Source organism: Xenopus tropicalis, chromosome 1 (genome assembly GCF_000004195.4).
Source record: "Xenopus tropicalis strain Nigerian chromosome 1, UCB_Xtro_10.0, whole genome shotgun sequence".
Classification (NCBI taxonomy): Eukaryota; Metazoa; Chordata; class Amphibia; order Anura; family Pipidae; genus Xenopus; species Xenopus tropicalis.
The window spans coordinates 55,542,646-55,557,200 of NC_030677.2; the positions used below are offsets into that span (position 1 = coordinate 55,542,646).

At 38.2% G+C, this 14,555-nt stretch overlaps 1 protein-coding gene across 3 annotated transcripts in view; it reads left to right on the top strand.

The window, feature by feature from the left end:
• The window catches only part of fbxw7 (F-box and WD repeat domain containing 7), a 114,549-nt gene extending 102,297 nt beyond the window's left edge, over positions 1-12,252 (top strand). For all 3 annotated transcript variants that reach the window (XM_004911148.4, XM_002933482.5, XM_012955611.3), the window contains 7 exons: positions 2,845-2,968; positions 3,066-3,202; positions 3,327-3,440; positions 5,991-6,172; positions 7,386-7,611; positions 8,711-8,921; positions 10,352-12,252. In XM_004911148.4, the coding sequence (XP_004911205.1) occupies positions 2,845-2,968; positions 3,066-3,202; positions 3,327-3,440; positions 5,991-6,172; positions 7,386-7,611; positions 8,711-8,921; positions 10,352-10,620 (1,263 nt within the window). In that variant the 3' untranslated portion in view covers positions 10,621-12,252. The remainder of the gene's footprint in view (positions 1-2,844; positions 2,969-3,065; positions 3,203-3,326; positions 3,441-5,990; positions 6,173-7,385; positions 7,612-8,710; positions 8,922-10,351) is intronic.
• Positions 12,253-14,555: the final 2,303 nt, after the last annotated feature.

Here is a 14,555-nt window from a genome sequence, read left to right on the forward strand (position 1 = left end):
CACCAGATCTAAAGGAATAACTTGCTAAAGAGAAAGGCAGAAGCAGCTAAGTGGGCATTATGGCAGGACAGGTAATATACTGGTGTGCTAATACATAGGGGAAGCTACAGAGTGAATAATATAATAGTTCAGTCACTTGCAAGTGAATTGCCGCATAACATATACAGCAAAATGCTACCAATCCAAGGAAATTTCAAAAGGAATTATTAATATCGTGTATTGCTTTTTGATGTTTTCTTCCAAATTCAGGGCTAGTTATAGCGATCCAATGCTAGGATTTTCCACTAGTGTTTTAGCTTGTAAAAGGTAAAAAAAAAATCTTAACGTTGAGCAAATCCTGGTTAGTGAACCATTCCCAGACTCATTTATTAAGATGGTGACACACAAACAGACCTGGTTGCATTACTTAAGACACACAAATCTGGCCCAACAAGAGGTGTATGTTAATAATTGTACTATAGGTATGGAGACTGTTATCCAGAATGCCTGGGACCTGTGGGTTTTCTGGATCTTTTCTACTAGAAACCTATTTCAGTAGGATTGGTTTGCAACCAATATGGAATCATGCAGCTTAGTTACCATCAAGCTACTGTTTTATTATTACAGAGAAGTTATTATACTAGGGTCTACAACCATCATATAGGATGATGGATCTGCTGACTGCAAAAATGAGTTGCCAATTTATTTGTCCATATATGGGGACTCTGTTTGTATAGGTGGTCAGGGATCAGCCTTAAAATTGTGTTGTGGGCAAGGTCCATGTAAGATATTAATGACAGGGTTGCATAATCCCCATGTGATTTGATCACTGGCCCAGGGTCTTAACAATCCAAACAGCCCTGTGTGGCTCGTCAGCAGGTCGCCAAACAAGTAGATCTTGTATGGATAGCTTTCCAGTTCTGTTATTTATCCAACTTACCTGAATGACACTGAGGGAAAAAAAATCATACTGTTATATTTTATCAAGAATTTAACCACAAGCTTATTATACTGTTTGTCAGTGGGGCACTATCCCATGCTAGCTATCAATGATTATGTTCTCTGACACCTTAAGCTAAATTATATAAGAATATTTCTCACTTAAGCATTACTAAGCTCAAGATGAGCTTTTGGGCGGCAAGCTTTGCAATTTGATCTCTCTATCACTGGAGGGGCATTTTACCTCCTTAATACTAGGAATTACTTGAAAGGATAAGTCTAGTGAGAAGAAAACGCTACTTCTAAGAGAAGTTTGAGAGGTATTCCTGGTAATGGTTTAATTTAAGCCTTTGGAGGATCCTACCTACAGAGCGCTACAATTAGAAATAAGTCATTTCCTTCCTGATTTAATGGGTTTCATTTACCAGAGCCAGCTGTTAGTTTCAGTCTGGCAGTACACCAAGCTAGAATACAGATACACAAGTCTGTATAACGTAGAAGTGCTTCCAACAGTCACATCAACAGTGAGCTAGACTCCAGGGGGAGGCCAAAGAAACCTGGTGGAAATGAAAAGGGCAAGAAGAGTATTTTCTTTTGAATTGTTTGAAGCAGACATTAATCCTAATCTTGTTTCCATTGCTATGCAAATCATTTTGTACTTTGGCTGTGACCTTTAAAAATGACAATAAATAAAGAGAAATGATGCATAGCTGTTGTGCAGTGGCATTGCCTTACTTAATAGGTTACAGATTTGTGAGGCTGGCCCTCTAATGCAGACCAGAAATAGGGGATTTTTAGAGGCCAGATATGTTGTAAAATGGGATAAATGCTTTTTGGCTGCCTTATAACTTCAGGAACTATTATATAGTGACTTTTGAGGCATTCTGTATCATTTTTGTTTGTTATGATGGGGGCTTTTGGGCTGTAAAAAGGGGGATTGATCTTAAGTAGTCTGAGGGCAATGACACATTGAGGTACTTGTTGTAGCTACAAAATGCCATTGACAATACTGAGAATTGTCTTTGCTAAAACACACGTAGAGACCATAATCAGTGGTGTCTATTTTGTAGCTGTGACAAATAGCTCCGTGTGTCGTTGCCCTAATGGTATGCATAGGAATCTAATCATAGCAGAATGGCTTAAATATGATCTTGTGTCTTGATTTAGGATGTACATTAATTTACAAAAATTAGTTTGTTTTATCACTGTGCAATGGACTGAATCCCATTCAGGTCCAAGTCGTGTCTTGGCTCACTTTTCTGTTTGTGAGCTGCTTCTCTGGCCTCTGTTAGATATAATAGTAGACTGATTCCTCCATGCAGTTATTTGTTTGGGGTTTCTTTCAGCTCATTCTGTCTCATGTCTTCTCCGTGAGCTTTCCTATTTAGCACTCGCCATTGATGCCTACTCCCTGCTGCTCTCAGTACATTGAGGCCCTCTCAGGCACCAGCGGGAAGCAGACAACTTTGAGAGAGAGTGTTCCAATAACAAGGAACGGAGGGTGAATAGAGAAATCCCTCCTCCCCCCCCAAACGAAGCAGCTGTGAGATGTGAAAATATTTGTCTACAGTTTTCTTGCTAATTCTAGATGTCAGTTGAATTAAAGGAATAATATAGATTATTGTAGAACCCTCAATCATTGCAGTGCCTTGGTTATTGTTTTTAGCTGTATACAGATAACTGGGAAGATCAGTTTTATCACTCTTGTGTAGGGGTTCATAAATCACATTTCTGTTTATTTTCAAGTGTTTCTTCTTAAGTCTCCAGTGTAAAATTCAGCTGTCACTTTTCATTGATATTGATTAATGTATACAGGTAATGGAAAGCACGGCTACTCTCAGCTTTGGGAAAGTGCACCATGTACATGAATTTTTCAAAGGAAGAAGTGCTTTTTATAATTTTTTTTTTGTAATATCTCTTTTCCAGTTGGCGTTGTACGTACTTTCGTTCCTAGATCCCAAGGATCTTCTGCAGGCAGCACAGACCTGTAGATACTGGAGAATCCTGGCAGAAGACAACCTTCTCTGGAGAGAGAAATGCAAAGAAGATGGTGAGACTCTAAACCCCTGTTTCACTTTGTCTATTCAGGTAGGCCAAATATTCATTTTAGCCTGTGTAAATTAAATAGCATTGTCCTTTGGTTGTAGGGATCGACGAGCCCTTGCACCTAAAGAAAAGGAAAATTTCAAAGCCAGGCTTCACACACAGTCCGTGGAAAAGTGCTTACATTAGGCAGCACCGAATTGACACCAACTGGCGGCGAGGCGAATTAAAATCTCCAAAGGTATGATTTCCTGAAAAATAGTATGAAGTCAGTGTGTTGCGAGTGAGATCACAAATTTATATAGTTTCCACCCGGACTATGAAATCGGTGTAAAATCTAATCCAGCTTTATTTTCTCCTGCCAGGTGCTGAAAGGTCACGATGATCATGTCATTACCTGTTTGCAGTTTTGTGGTAACAGAATAGTTAGTGGTTCCGATGACAACACGTTGAAAGTCTGGTCAGCAGTAACTGGAAAGGTAGGTTCATGATACTAAATCATTTCAAGGCGAATGAATATTTTTATCCTGTAGGTTGGATGCAATCTGTATGATTCATGTATGCCCCCCCCCCCCCCCCCCCCCCTGTCATTAAATGTTGTTATAAATGCCTGATAAATAATAATACTAATGCAATAGTTGTATTGAGCTTATAAAATCCCATGGAGGACATTCACATTTTAACTTCTTTCTGTTTGGTTTCTTTCTGCAAGTGGAAATTCACAGGTCAGGCTGATTTTTAATCTAGTGTTAGAAGCGATAGACATAGCTGCAAGTTGTGCATTGCATAATAACTTAGCGATTAGAGGTAATTAGCAAGCTTAAATTACTCTAGATTTTTTTTTCTCTGGTGCAGATGTACTTCTCTGTTTACAGCTTGAGGCTTACATACAGCAGAGCAGCTTGGTAGGCTTGTCTTATATGCCTAGGGGTGAGTGCAGTGTGCAGCCACTCCCTGTATATCCACATTCCTTGGCAAAGGCATTTCCCATGAAGAGTAGGCGACACTTGTAATGGTTTTATTTAAAGGGAGTAGTAAAACTTTAATGCCATACCACAAAGGCCTCATTGTTCCACCCCGATAATCAATAGACACAGGCATTTATTTTGAAGGCAAATTATACTATTGCATGTAACAATGTTTTATGGAGACCAGATATTTGCATTGTCCTTGTTAATTAAGTTTGTGACCATAAGTTTTGGAAATGTATAATTTGCCTCTGTTCTAGTGGCTTTTCAGTGAAATGGGAACTCAACCTCTTCCTTATTTGAAATTCAGACGATTGCCACCTTTGCTTGCCTCTTGGTGTTAGACAAAGTAAGCAGAATGCTGATGGCACATATGGCATTTCATGGGGCCACATGGTATGGACCAGTATAGACTAAAATTGGAGATCTGGCTTATAAACTCTTATGAAATCATTTAATGAGTCATTTCTCTTACTCAGCAACCCTTGTTTTAAAGAGTGGGGAATAGTGTTATATAATCATAAAGGATTACTTCTCATTGTCTCATATACCTTTGCCCAAGGCTTCTTAGTGATGTTTTATAAAACAGGGTTTTGAGCTTAGTTAAAAGGAGATCAGGAGGCATACATTCTTGTTTGCTTACACATTTTATCCAAGCCCTACATATGCACTTCTCTGGAAGAACAGCTTTTATCTAGGCACCAGTGCCCATTTAAATACACTTTTGATAAATCCTCTATGATGCCTGCAGTAAAAAAAAAAAAAAAGTCTTTGTGAGTCATTAATTGAAGTTATAAATAATCTGGCGCACTAGTAAGTCGCTGGGCAACCGGCTTTAGAGCACAGCTCAGATGCACAAGTAGGCAGCGCTGGCTAGATATATTTACTTCCATTCGTAAGTGCAGAAAATGTTCAAGGCCAAGTCCAGCAATCACAGAAACCTTAGTCCGTTTCTACTCCATAGCAGTCTGCAGAGGTGCTTGATAAATACCTCTGAAATAAAAATAAGCATCATCATTGCCTATTTTAGCGTAAATCATTCAGCCCATATTCTTAATCTTCCACTGCTGCACAAAATACATTACATTCAGAGCGTGCTCAGTGGATCTAGTGAACTGTGAGATGGTTTTTGTAGCTGCGTATTTGATTGACGGTAGCCACAGATAAGCATTTTGTTGGCTTTGGGTGTCGTGTCAGCCTAGACAAGGAATCCCTGGCAACAAAAATTTCAGAAAGAAAGACAAAATATCTGAAGATCAACACATGGCAAAAGCCAGTGTTTTATTTTTAGTGTTAAAATATTGTTTGGAAGTCAACCAAATAAATAAACAGTGTAAAATATAAACAATAAATAGTCCAGTGTTAATGTTGCAGGCACATGGCTTTTCCACTAGTCATGGGCAAGAAATTTTTGGAAACGAAGCACCGCATGTGATTTGCCACCTGCAATTCACTTTATTGCCAGTTGGAAAGCATTCAGGGAGGACGTGTTGCCTGTGGTAACCCAGATTTAACTACAGGTAGCAAATCTCCCTGTGTGCCATTACCCTTAAGGGTGAAGACACATGCAGCTACTTAGCTACCAAATGCCAGAAAATCCCCTGCCATAGACAATACTGTGAGTTGCCTCCGCTGCAACACACAGAGAGACAACTATCCGTAAATGCTCAGCATTGTCTGTTTTAGTAGCCGTGGCAAGTAGCTGCTACTAGTAGCTCTTTGTGTCTTCACCCTAAAGGTTAAGACACCTGGCCTAACTGGTGAGGTGACATTATAGTTTCAGGTTGTCATTCACTGGTCATATTCATTGAGGGATTGGGGACAGTGATCTTTGTTTCTTTCTGCTACAATAGTGATACAGGAGCCCTTCTTCTGTCTGCCCCGCCCCAGGCCCAATACAGAATAAATAAAAGGTAGCCTGGGCAACTTGATACTGACTAAACACTAGGATTTGCAGTCTTTGGATTTTGTGCTGAAGCAGCTTATTTTTGGACCTGTATCTGTATCTAAATAGCAGTAGGAGCACATAACATGACAGGTGCATAATTATGTATTTTACAGTGTCTGAGAACACTTGTTGGGCACACGGGTGGTGTCTGGTCGTCGCAAATGAGAGACAACATCATTATTAGCGGTTCTACAGATCGGACATTGAAAGTATGGAATGCTGAGACCGGGGAATGTATACACACTCTATATGGCCATACCTCCACTGTGCGATGTATGCATCTCCATGAGAAAAGGTCAGTATGTATGTTGCTAACAGGGAAATGTTAAATAAAAATGTCACTTATTACTTGTGTCAGTTCCTAATGCTAGCCAGACATGGGCCACGTTACAGGCCATCTAGCAGATCGTAGTACATGATTTGGGTGGTTAAACACATTTCCAGAGCAGCTGATTAGCCTTTTCACACACTAAATAGTGTTCTGTTGTTTGTGTTTTAGCTAACTGCCAAACATACACTAACCAGTAATGTTAATGTTGGTATTCATTACTGGCTGGTCCACTGGAACTTTTTAAATCGCCCCATGTATCTTCGCCCTTAGTATGTTGTATGATGTAGACAGCACTATTCAGCTTGCTATTAATTAGATTTTTTAGTATTACGGGGTTTGAATCATTTAGAATTTTTGTTTTGGGGCTTAGAATTTGCTAGGGGTTTATTACCTTAGCAACCATGTTCCAAGTACTTTGAAAGTCACAATGAAAGATTAGTAGGAGAAGGGACATGGAGCAACCGGCATTCTGTCACTGCGTGAACAGGTTGCAAAAAGCTCTAAATCACTATTCCCCACCAGTAAACTTTGAGTTAAAGCCCGTGGTGGTGTTTTTATGCAGACATATACTGAAACATAGTTTCAAACAACAATTGCCTTTACAAAATTGAGCGCTTTTATGCGATTTTTATTCATAGTTAATAGAAGGGTGTTTTGTCCTCTACCTAAGAAGCTACAAAACACTTGAAGTGATTTTAAAGCATTTTGGTTACCCTAGTGCCATTATCCATCCTTAGAAAAAATTAACATACAAAATAAATAATGAAGACCAATTGAAAAGTTTCTTAGAATTGGTTTATCTATAACATACTTAAGGTTAATATAAAGGGGAATGTCACTTTTAATTATTAGAGAACTTTTATGGCTGATATCCCTGGGAAGTCATGTGGCGACATTCCAGCCACAAAAGCAAAGAATATATTTTGCATGTATGTGCACATTCCAGCCTGTTAATAAGTATACACTGAGCATTTATAAAACAGAAATGGAACATTAGTGCCAAGGGAAGGCTTTAAAGGGTGGGGGAACTTTAATAATAAGTAATCGGAAAGCAACTTTACATTCCTTTACAAAGGAATTTTACTTTCATTTATTCTTTATGTATTTATGTCATGCCGGTTTCTTTATTTAAGCATGCTACAAGGTAACATATCTGTTCTTGTGTGTCATCCTGCAGGGTTGTGAGCGGTTCACGAGATGCCACCCTTCGAGTATGGGATATTGAGACTGGCCAGTGCTTGCATGTTCTGATGGGGCATGTTGCAGCGGTCCGATGTGTTCAGTATGATGGCCGAAGGGTTGTCAGTGGAGCTTATGACTTCATGGTGAAAGTTTGGGATCCCGAGACAGAGACCTGTTTACACACACTTCAAGGCCACACTAACAGAGTCTATTCCTTACAGGTAGAGACTGGGTGTCATTGTTACTCCATCCTGAATACTGTATGTGAGCTCTGCATGCTCGTTCATTCATTTTAAATATATTAGTTATAATGAATGGGGGACATACCTAATATATTTAAAAAGAAAGGAATTTTACTATCCTCTGCTGTTCAAGCAGTAATGTTACAATTTATGCATTTCTGCAGGTTTTTGCCTTTTGTGTCATTTATATGTTAATCCATTAAAGGTTTTTTATAAATGCATTCATTAATCTTTCTATTATAAAATGCTGCTTAAGAATTTAAGACCAGGGCACATTCCCCCAACATAAATGTAGGTCATTCCATAATAATTTCTATTTACTTTGCCTTGGGCTGTTTGTTATATGCACTCTCGCTTCTTGCTCTTTTTTTTCCCTGTCAGCAGAAATGCCCCCTGGTTATAAGTAGCTTCTTACTGTTTAGCAATTGGTTGTGCTCTTGTAGGTCTCTAATTACTCCTGTTAATGCTGAATAGTTCCTTCTAATTTCATTTGATCTCACAAAAAGGAAACCCAGAGTATCATCAGTTTTTCTGAGTCATATATCCTATTGCTTTGATTGATTAGTTTATTAACTAGGAAATCATTAAAGACAGTCGCAGCTCATCCCACACATAGGACCAAGTCTGTATCTGCTGTGTTAGGCACGGGCAACTATAAGAGAATTGCTTAAGTTGTATTGACGTACTTGTGTTGTATTAGCTAGTATCCAGGGTAACAGGGGTACCAAGGACTTACATGCTATATTTCTGAACACATTTAAGATATATTATCAGTACATTGCTCCGTGTGTGTGATCATCTGAAGGTCAGTCAAGCTTATGGGAAGCTTCTTGAAAACAATAGTTGATCATCTTGTTAAAAAAAAAAAAATATCAATACAACAACAGATATTGGCAGCGTAGGTTCTTTTGTAGATGAGGGGGATGCTGTTCTAGAACAATACTCCCCTATACTCACACCCTAAACAATCTGTGTCAGCAGGCAAACACAATGACTTTGCAGTTTTTAGAGCTCATCTTTAGGTATGTTACTGCTGTACATGTCATTTTAACTGACTTTTTTTTTCCCTCCACTGCAGTTTGACGGCATTCATGTAGTAAGTGGTTCCCTGGATACCTCAATAAGGGTTTGGGATGTGGAGACTGGGAATTGTATCCACACACTGACCGGACATCAATCCTTAACTAGCGGAATGGAGCTGAAGGATAACATTTTAGTCTCGGGAAACGCAGATTCTACTGTTAAAATATGGGACATAAAAACAGGACAGTGTTTACAGACATTGCAAGGTGAGAGCCCAGTTTAATCTGTTTTGCACAGGAACTATTGCCTGAGGTGAAGCTATTAACCTGGAGACTTGAGTTAACTGTGCATTTCTTTTATTTTCCATAGAACTGGTGCTATATACCTATTATACCCTTTTGTTTTATAAACCTTTTACTCTAATATACATGCTTATACCTTAAATAAGATAATGTGTAAATTGTAATCAATGTTTAAAAAATGTTTTTCAGAGTAGATTTTGTTCTCCCTTCTTGTTAGTGAGATATTTACTGGTGGAACAATGAGTTCTCTAAATCTTGCATGTTCCCTGCTGCACACAATTCTGTCACACTGTTAAGCATTCCAAATGACTCCAGATCCAAACGTTCCAACACATTATCTCTATATCTGTAAGAAAAAATATATATTATTTAGGCAAGTGACTTGTTAAGCATCCACTACAGTTTGGTTCATATTTGTAACAATTATAGTTCCCTATAGCTTAGTACAGGTCCTTTGCCTTTATCCTTATAGCACACATAATAGTACATTCTAAGTGGAATTTCTATACTTAAAAATCAGGTTTAAAAGAGAGAAATGAACTATAGTGGCTCGTAATTTAATTACATGTGGAATTGTATAATTGATCATTTGTAAATAATATTAAAATCATGTGACAGCAGAATAATTAGGGAAATATTTTTTTTTTTTTTTTTGGAGAATGCCTTTCTGGGAAACCAGAATCCCATTGTCCTGTCTTCCTCTTTCAGTCTATTTTTAGAGAGGGAAATATTGCCATTTTGCCTTACTTGATTTATCTGACTCGACACATTCAGCTGCCTCGCAGCCCAATTAAGTAGTCAGTCTTTTAAAATGCAAATAACCCATGGATAAACACAAGGAAGGGTTGTCTAACCATTTCCTTTGCATTTTTATGGTCTGCTAGGCTGCCATCATTACGATAATTTTATACCACAGAAAGATGTGTAAATTCATTGTCTTGGAATGAAGCGGTTTTAACATATTTAATGCCTCAGATATTAGACAAAATACAAGTAATTTACTTAATTGAATGCTTTCAATCATGAACTATGCTTTGAATAGCCCTGTTTTTTATATCATTTTGAGCCATTTTAAAATTGTATAGATTTCTCTTTGTCTGCATGTGTATATACAGTACATCGAAGGGAACATGTCTGCATTTAGTAAAAAAGAAACACATTTGGATACGTGTGTGTGTGTGTATAAACACACAACCATATATATATGTGTGTGTCAATATTTAGGTCAGAACTTATGTATCCAAGGTAAGGCTTGCCTGGGTGCAGTGCATAATTGTATACAAATGAACACCAGAAATCTCTACTCAGAGGACTTCACAAATCCAAAAAGTGATTTATTTAATTATTTGATTGTTTTTATGTTTCACTAAATAATCTGATAATTCTCTCTCTAGGTCCCAACAAACATCAAAGTGCTGTGACTTGTTTACAGTTCAACAAGAATTTTGTAATCACCAGCTCTGACGATGGGACTGTAAAATTGTGGGACTTGAAAACGGGTGAATTTATTCGGAATCTGGTCACGTTGGAAAGTGGCGGAAGCGGAGGTGTTGTATGGAGAATCCGAGCCTCCAACACAAAACTTGTCTGCGCTGTGGGAAGCAGAAATGGGACAGAGGAAACAAAACTGCTGGTGCTGGACTTTGATGTGGACATGAAGTGAAGGCTGGGGAGACAAAGTTGTCCATATTTTTAGACTGCTTATCCTCCTTTTTTCTGCCACCCCTTTCCTCCCCAGTTCTTCCCCTCCAAAAACATCAGTTGGCCTTGGTGAAACAGGATTCGGGCTTGGGGCAACAGATCACAAAGACCTACAGATCGTGGATGTGAAGGCATGATATCTTGTCACGAAAAAAATAGACTTCCTTGCAGGGTTCCTTTTTCTTTTGCAAAAAGGAGGAAGTAAATTAAAACCGGGTGAAATTATTTTTTGATTTCTCTCAAACTGATCTTACGGCAGCACCGGCGGTTGTTTTGGTGGACTGTCATTAATGCCAGAAAAACCTATGTCACAAAGCTACAGATATTCACAAAACACAAACAAATGCTGGTTGACTTTAAAAGAGAGCATTTGAAACAAAGTCATTTTCTGGTTTTAGAAATGCTGAAAAAAAATAACTGTGAATTGTTTTTGTACAGTTTTATCAATTTTTGCCGACTTTTGCCAATGTCAATCAATCACAGTATTAGCCTCTGTTATTTTACTGTTGCTTCCATCTACACTCTTCAATGCATATGTTGCCCTGGGCTGGCAAGCTAGTCCTCACGTTCTCAGATGGATGGAAATCTCGATGCTGGTGCTAGCAGTAGGTCTTTACAAATGGGATTGTTGTCCCACAGCTGTACTGTATTCCCAGTGGCCAAACATATTTATGCTGCTAACTGAAAGGAGAAAAAAAAAGCAAAATTTCTTTTTTTTTTTTATTATTATTATTTTACTGCTGTGACGTTTTAGTCCCAGACTGAATTCCAAATTCGTTCTAGTTTGGATATGGAAATAGATTTTTTTTTCTTTTTGCCACTGAAATTTGAACCCTCAGTGCCTCTAAGAGGCCGTAACTGGGACAATTTCAGACAATTAAGAGTGAAGTTTGCCTGCAAATTAAAAAAAAAAAACAAAAACAAAAAAACAAAACTTTTGAGAGTGTGCAAAGCTTTTTTTTTTATTTTATATATATTTTTTTTTTTTTTTAGCAAAAATGTAAAAAACATTCCTTAGAACAAAGCTGTTATAGCCTGTTCTGTTGGGATATTTTTTTATTTTTTGGAGGGCTGTGGTGAATGTAATTTCCGTAACACAACTGACAAGATGTTTAAGAAAAAAAAGTACAAAACACGAAATATCTGAAACCAATGTTGCTGGATAGCCTTGATAATGACAGTATTTGGGTGGAAAAACAACTGTTACAGTTTTCTATAAAGGCAATGCACAGGCCAAAAGGCTTTTGCTGCGCAAGCTTCACGTGCAAATAAACAATACCATACAATTGTCCGATAATTTGCCTCATTTTCCAAGAGTCACAACTCATGCTGAACTGTGAAAGTGGTTTAACACTGTATCTAGGCAATCTTTTTTTTTTTTTTTTCCTTTTTTTTTTCCTCCTCATCCTGTATTTTTATTATTTATAGTCTGGTTTTAAAACAATCAGATTCCATTTGGTTCATTTACAGTTCTGTAACAACCTGACATAATGGAGGAAACAATGTTTAAAGGGATTGTGTCTATGGTTTGATTCACTTAGAAATTTTATTTTCTTATAACTTAAGTGCAATAAAATGTGTTTTTTCATGTTAATAAGCGTTTGCGTTTCAATGGTGCCATTCTAGCCATGAGCTTATATATTTCTATTATGTTTGTTCTCCTGTATGCCAGATACTGCATTTGCAATATGGCGTCCTTAAATGAATAGTACTACAGGTGTCGGACCCCTTATCTGGAAATCCATTATGAATTACGGAAAGGCCATCTCCCATAGACTCCATTATAAGCAATTAATTCTAATTTTTAAAAATGATTTCCTTTTTCTCTGTAATAATAAAACAGTACCTTGTACTTGATCCCAACTAAGATATAATTAATCCTTATTGGAGGCAAAACAATCCTTTTGGCTTTATTCAATATTTAAAGATCCCTTATCCAGAATACCCCAGGTCCCGAGCATTCTGGATAACAGGTCCCATACCTGAACTGCAAATTATACAGTAGAAATGTTATTGTTTTCTAAAAAATATTTATACATTTTCAAAAAAATTGGGACAGGGTAATAAAAGACTGGAAAATCTGTGTAAATCTAAAAAGATTGGATCCCAGAGAGGCTGGGTCTCTCCGATATAAAGATGGGGAGGGGCACCCCGCTCTGAAACACAGTGCAGGGAAATATTGCAACAATTTAACAATACCATTACTCAGTGTAAAATTGCAAAGAATTTGGGGATTCCCTCATCACAGTATATATTATTAAAAGATTCAAGGAATCCAGAGAAATGTCTGTATGCAAGGGACAAAGTGAATATAATATGGTTGGTATCTTTGGGCTCTCAGGCAGCACTGCAGACATGATTCTGTGCTAATCACTGCTTGGGCTCAGGAATACTTCCAAATATAATTGCTTGTGAACACAGGTAATTACTGCATCCTCCAATGCAAGTTAAAACTCTACTACCTTGCAAAGGAGAAACCACATATAAACATGATCCAGAAACACTGCTGCTTTCTCTGGGTCCAAACTCATTTCACATGGAGGCAAAGTGGGAAAACTGAAAAGCCAGTATCAGTGATGGGATGGGGGCAGGCACAGACCAGCAATCTGTAGATTTGGCCAATGCCAGAGGGGCTGCTATAAGATGCCATAGACAGTCACTATTCAGTGGGCCTGTGGGGGGCTGTTTGGGCCTCTGTTGTACTTGGAATGCCAGGGCCTGTTTTGAATCCCTGTCTGGGGGTGCATTGGTGCACATGGCATTGAGTAGCTTGCACATCTGGCCACCATTAATGCTGAACAATAGAGCACCATATGCTGCCATCCAGACAACGTCTATTTCAGGGAAGGCCTGAAGACAATTCCAAACCACATTCTGTACACAGCATGGCTCCATAGTAAAAGACTCTGGGCGCTAAACTGACCTGCCTGCAGCCCCAACCAACTGGAAACATTTGGTGCAGTGTAAAATGAAAAATACGACAAAGGAGACCATGAACTGTTGAGCTGCTGAAATCCTGTATCAGGCAGGAATGGGACAGTATTTTACATTTTAGAACTTAATTACAAAATATTGTTTAAAGAGGAGGAGATGCAACACAGTGGGAATCACAGCCCTGTCCTCCAAACTATTTTGAAACATCTTGCTGGCATCAAATTCAAAATAAGCAGATATTTTTCAAGAAACAAAATTTCTCAGTTTTAGTATTTGATATGTTGTATTTGTACTATTTTTATTTACATTGTACACCCAAATTTACTCCCAAAATTATTTGGAAATGGCATTGTAAATATCTGCTCTGAAGAGGGTTCTAACTTCTCTGAAAGGATAAAATAACTTTTAACGTGTGAATATATGTATAATATATCTGTGTGCGCAACATGTTATATGCTTCCTTTTCTTATAGGAGAGAAAGGTTTAAATGCTGGTAGAAATGCAAGGTTGGTCAATTCACTGTACTCCTTTAAATTCTGTTCCAAGGAATTCTTAGATTGGAAACGGAGCAGCTTGCAGATTCAAAAAGGGGTAGATATTCCGAGCTGAATCCCTTGCCCCTAATGATAGCAACACATGGGGGCAGTTTGGGGGTTTTGCCTGACCTGTATTTTTAGGCATTCTTCGATGGCCACATGAGAATCACTAGAAATTGCTGGAACCAGTATTTGTCAGGTAATAAGCTCCTGAAAACCTGGGCTGCCACTTTTTCAGATGAGCATTGTCATTGCCAGCACTTGGGTGCACTTTGACCCATTGTATTTGTTACTAAAAGCACCCAATCTGCCCATGTGCCACTGCCCCATTACTTTAAGTGCTGTGGGTTTCAAAGCTCAAGCTGTTAAGTCAAAATAGAAGTAAAGGGAAGCTGCACCCAGCTTAACATACCTCTGCCAGCACTTT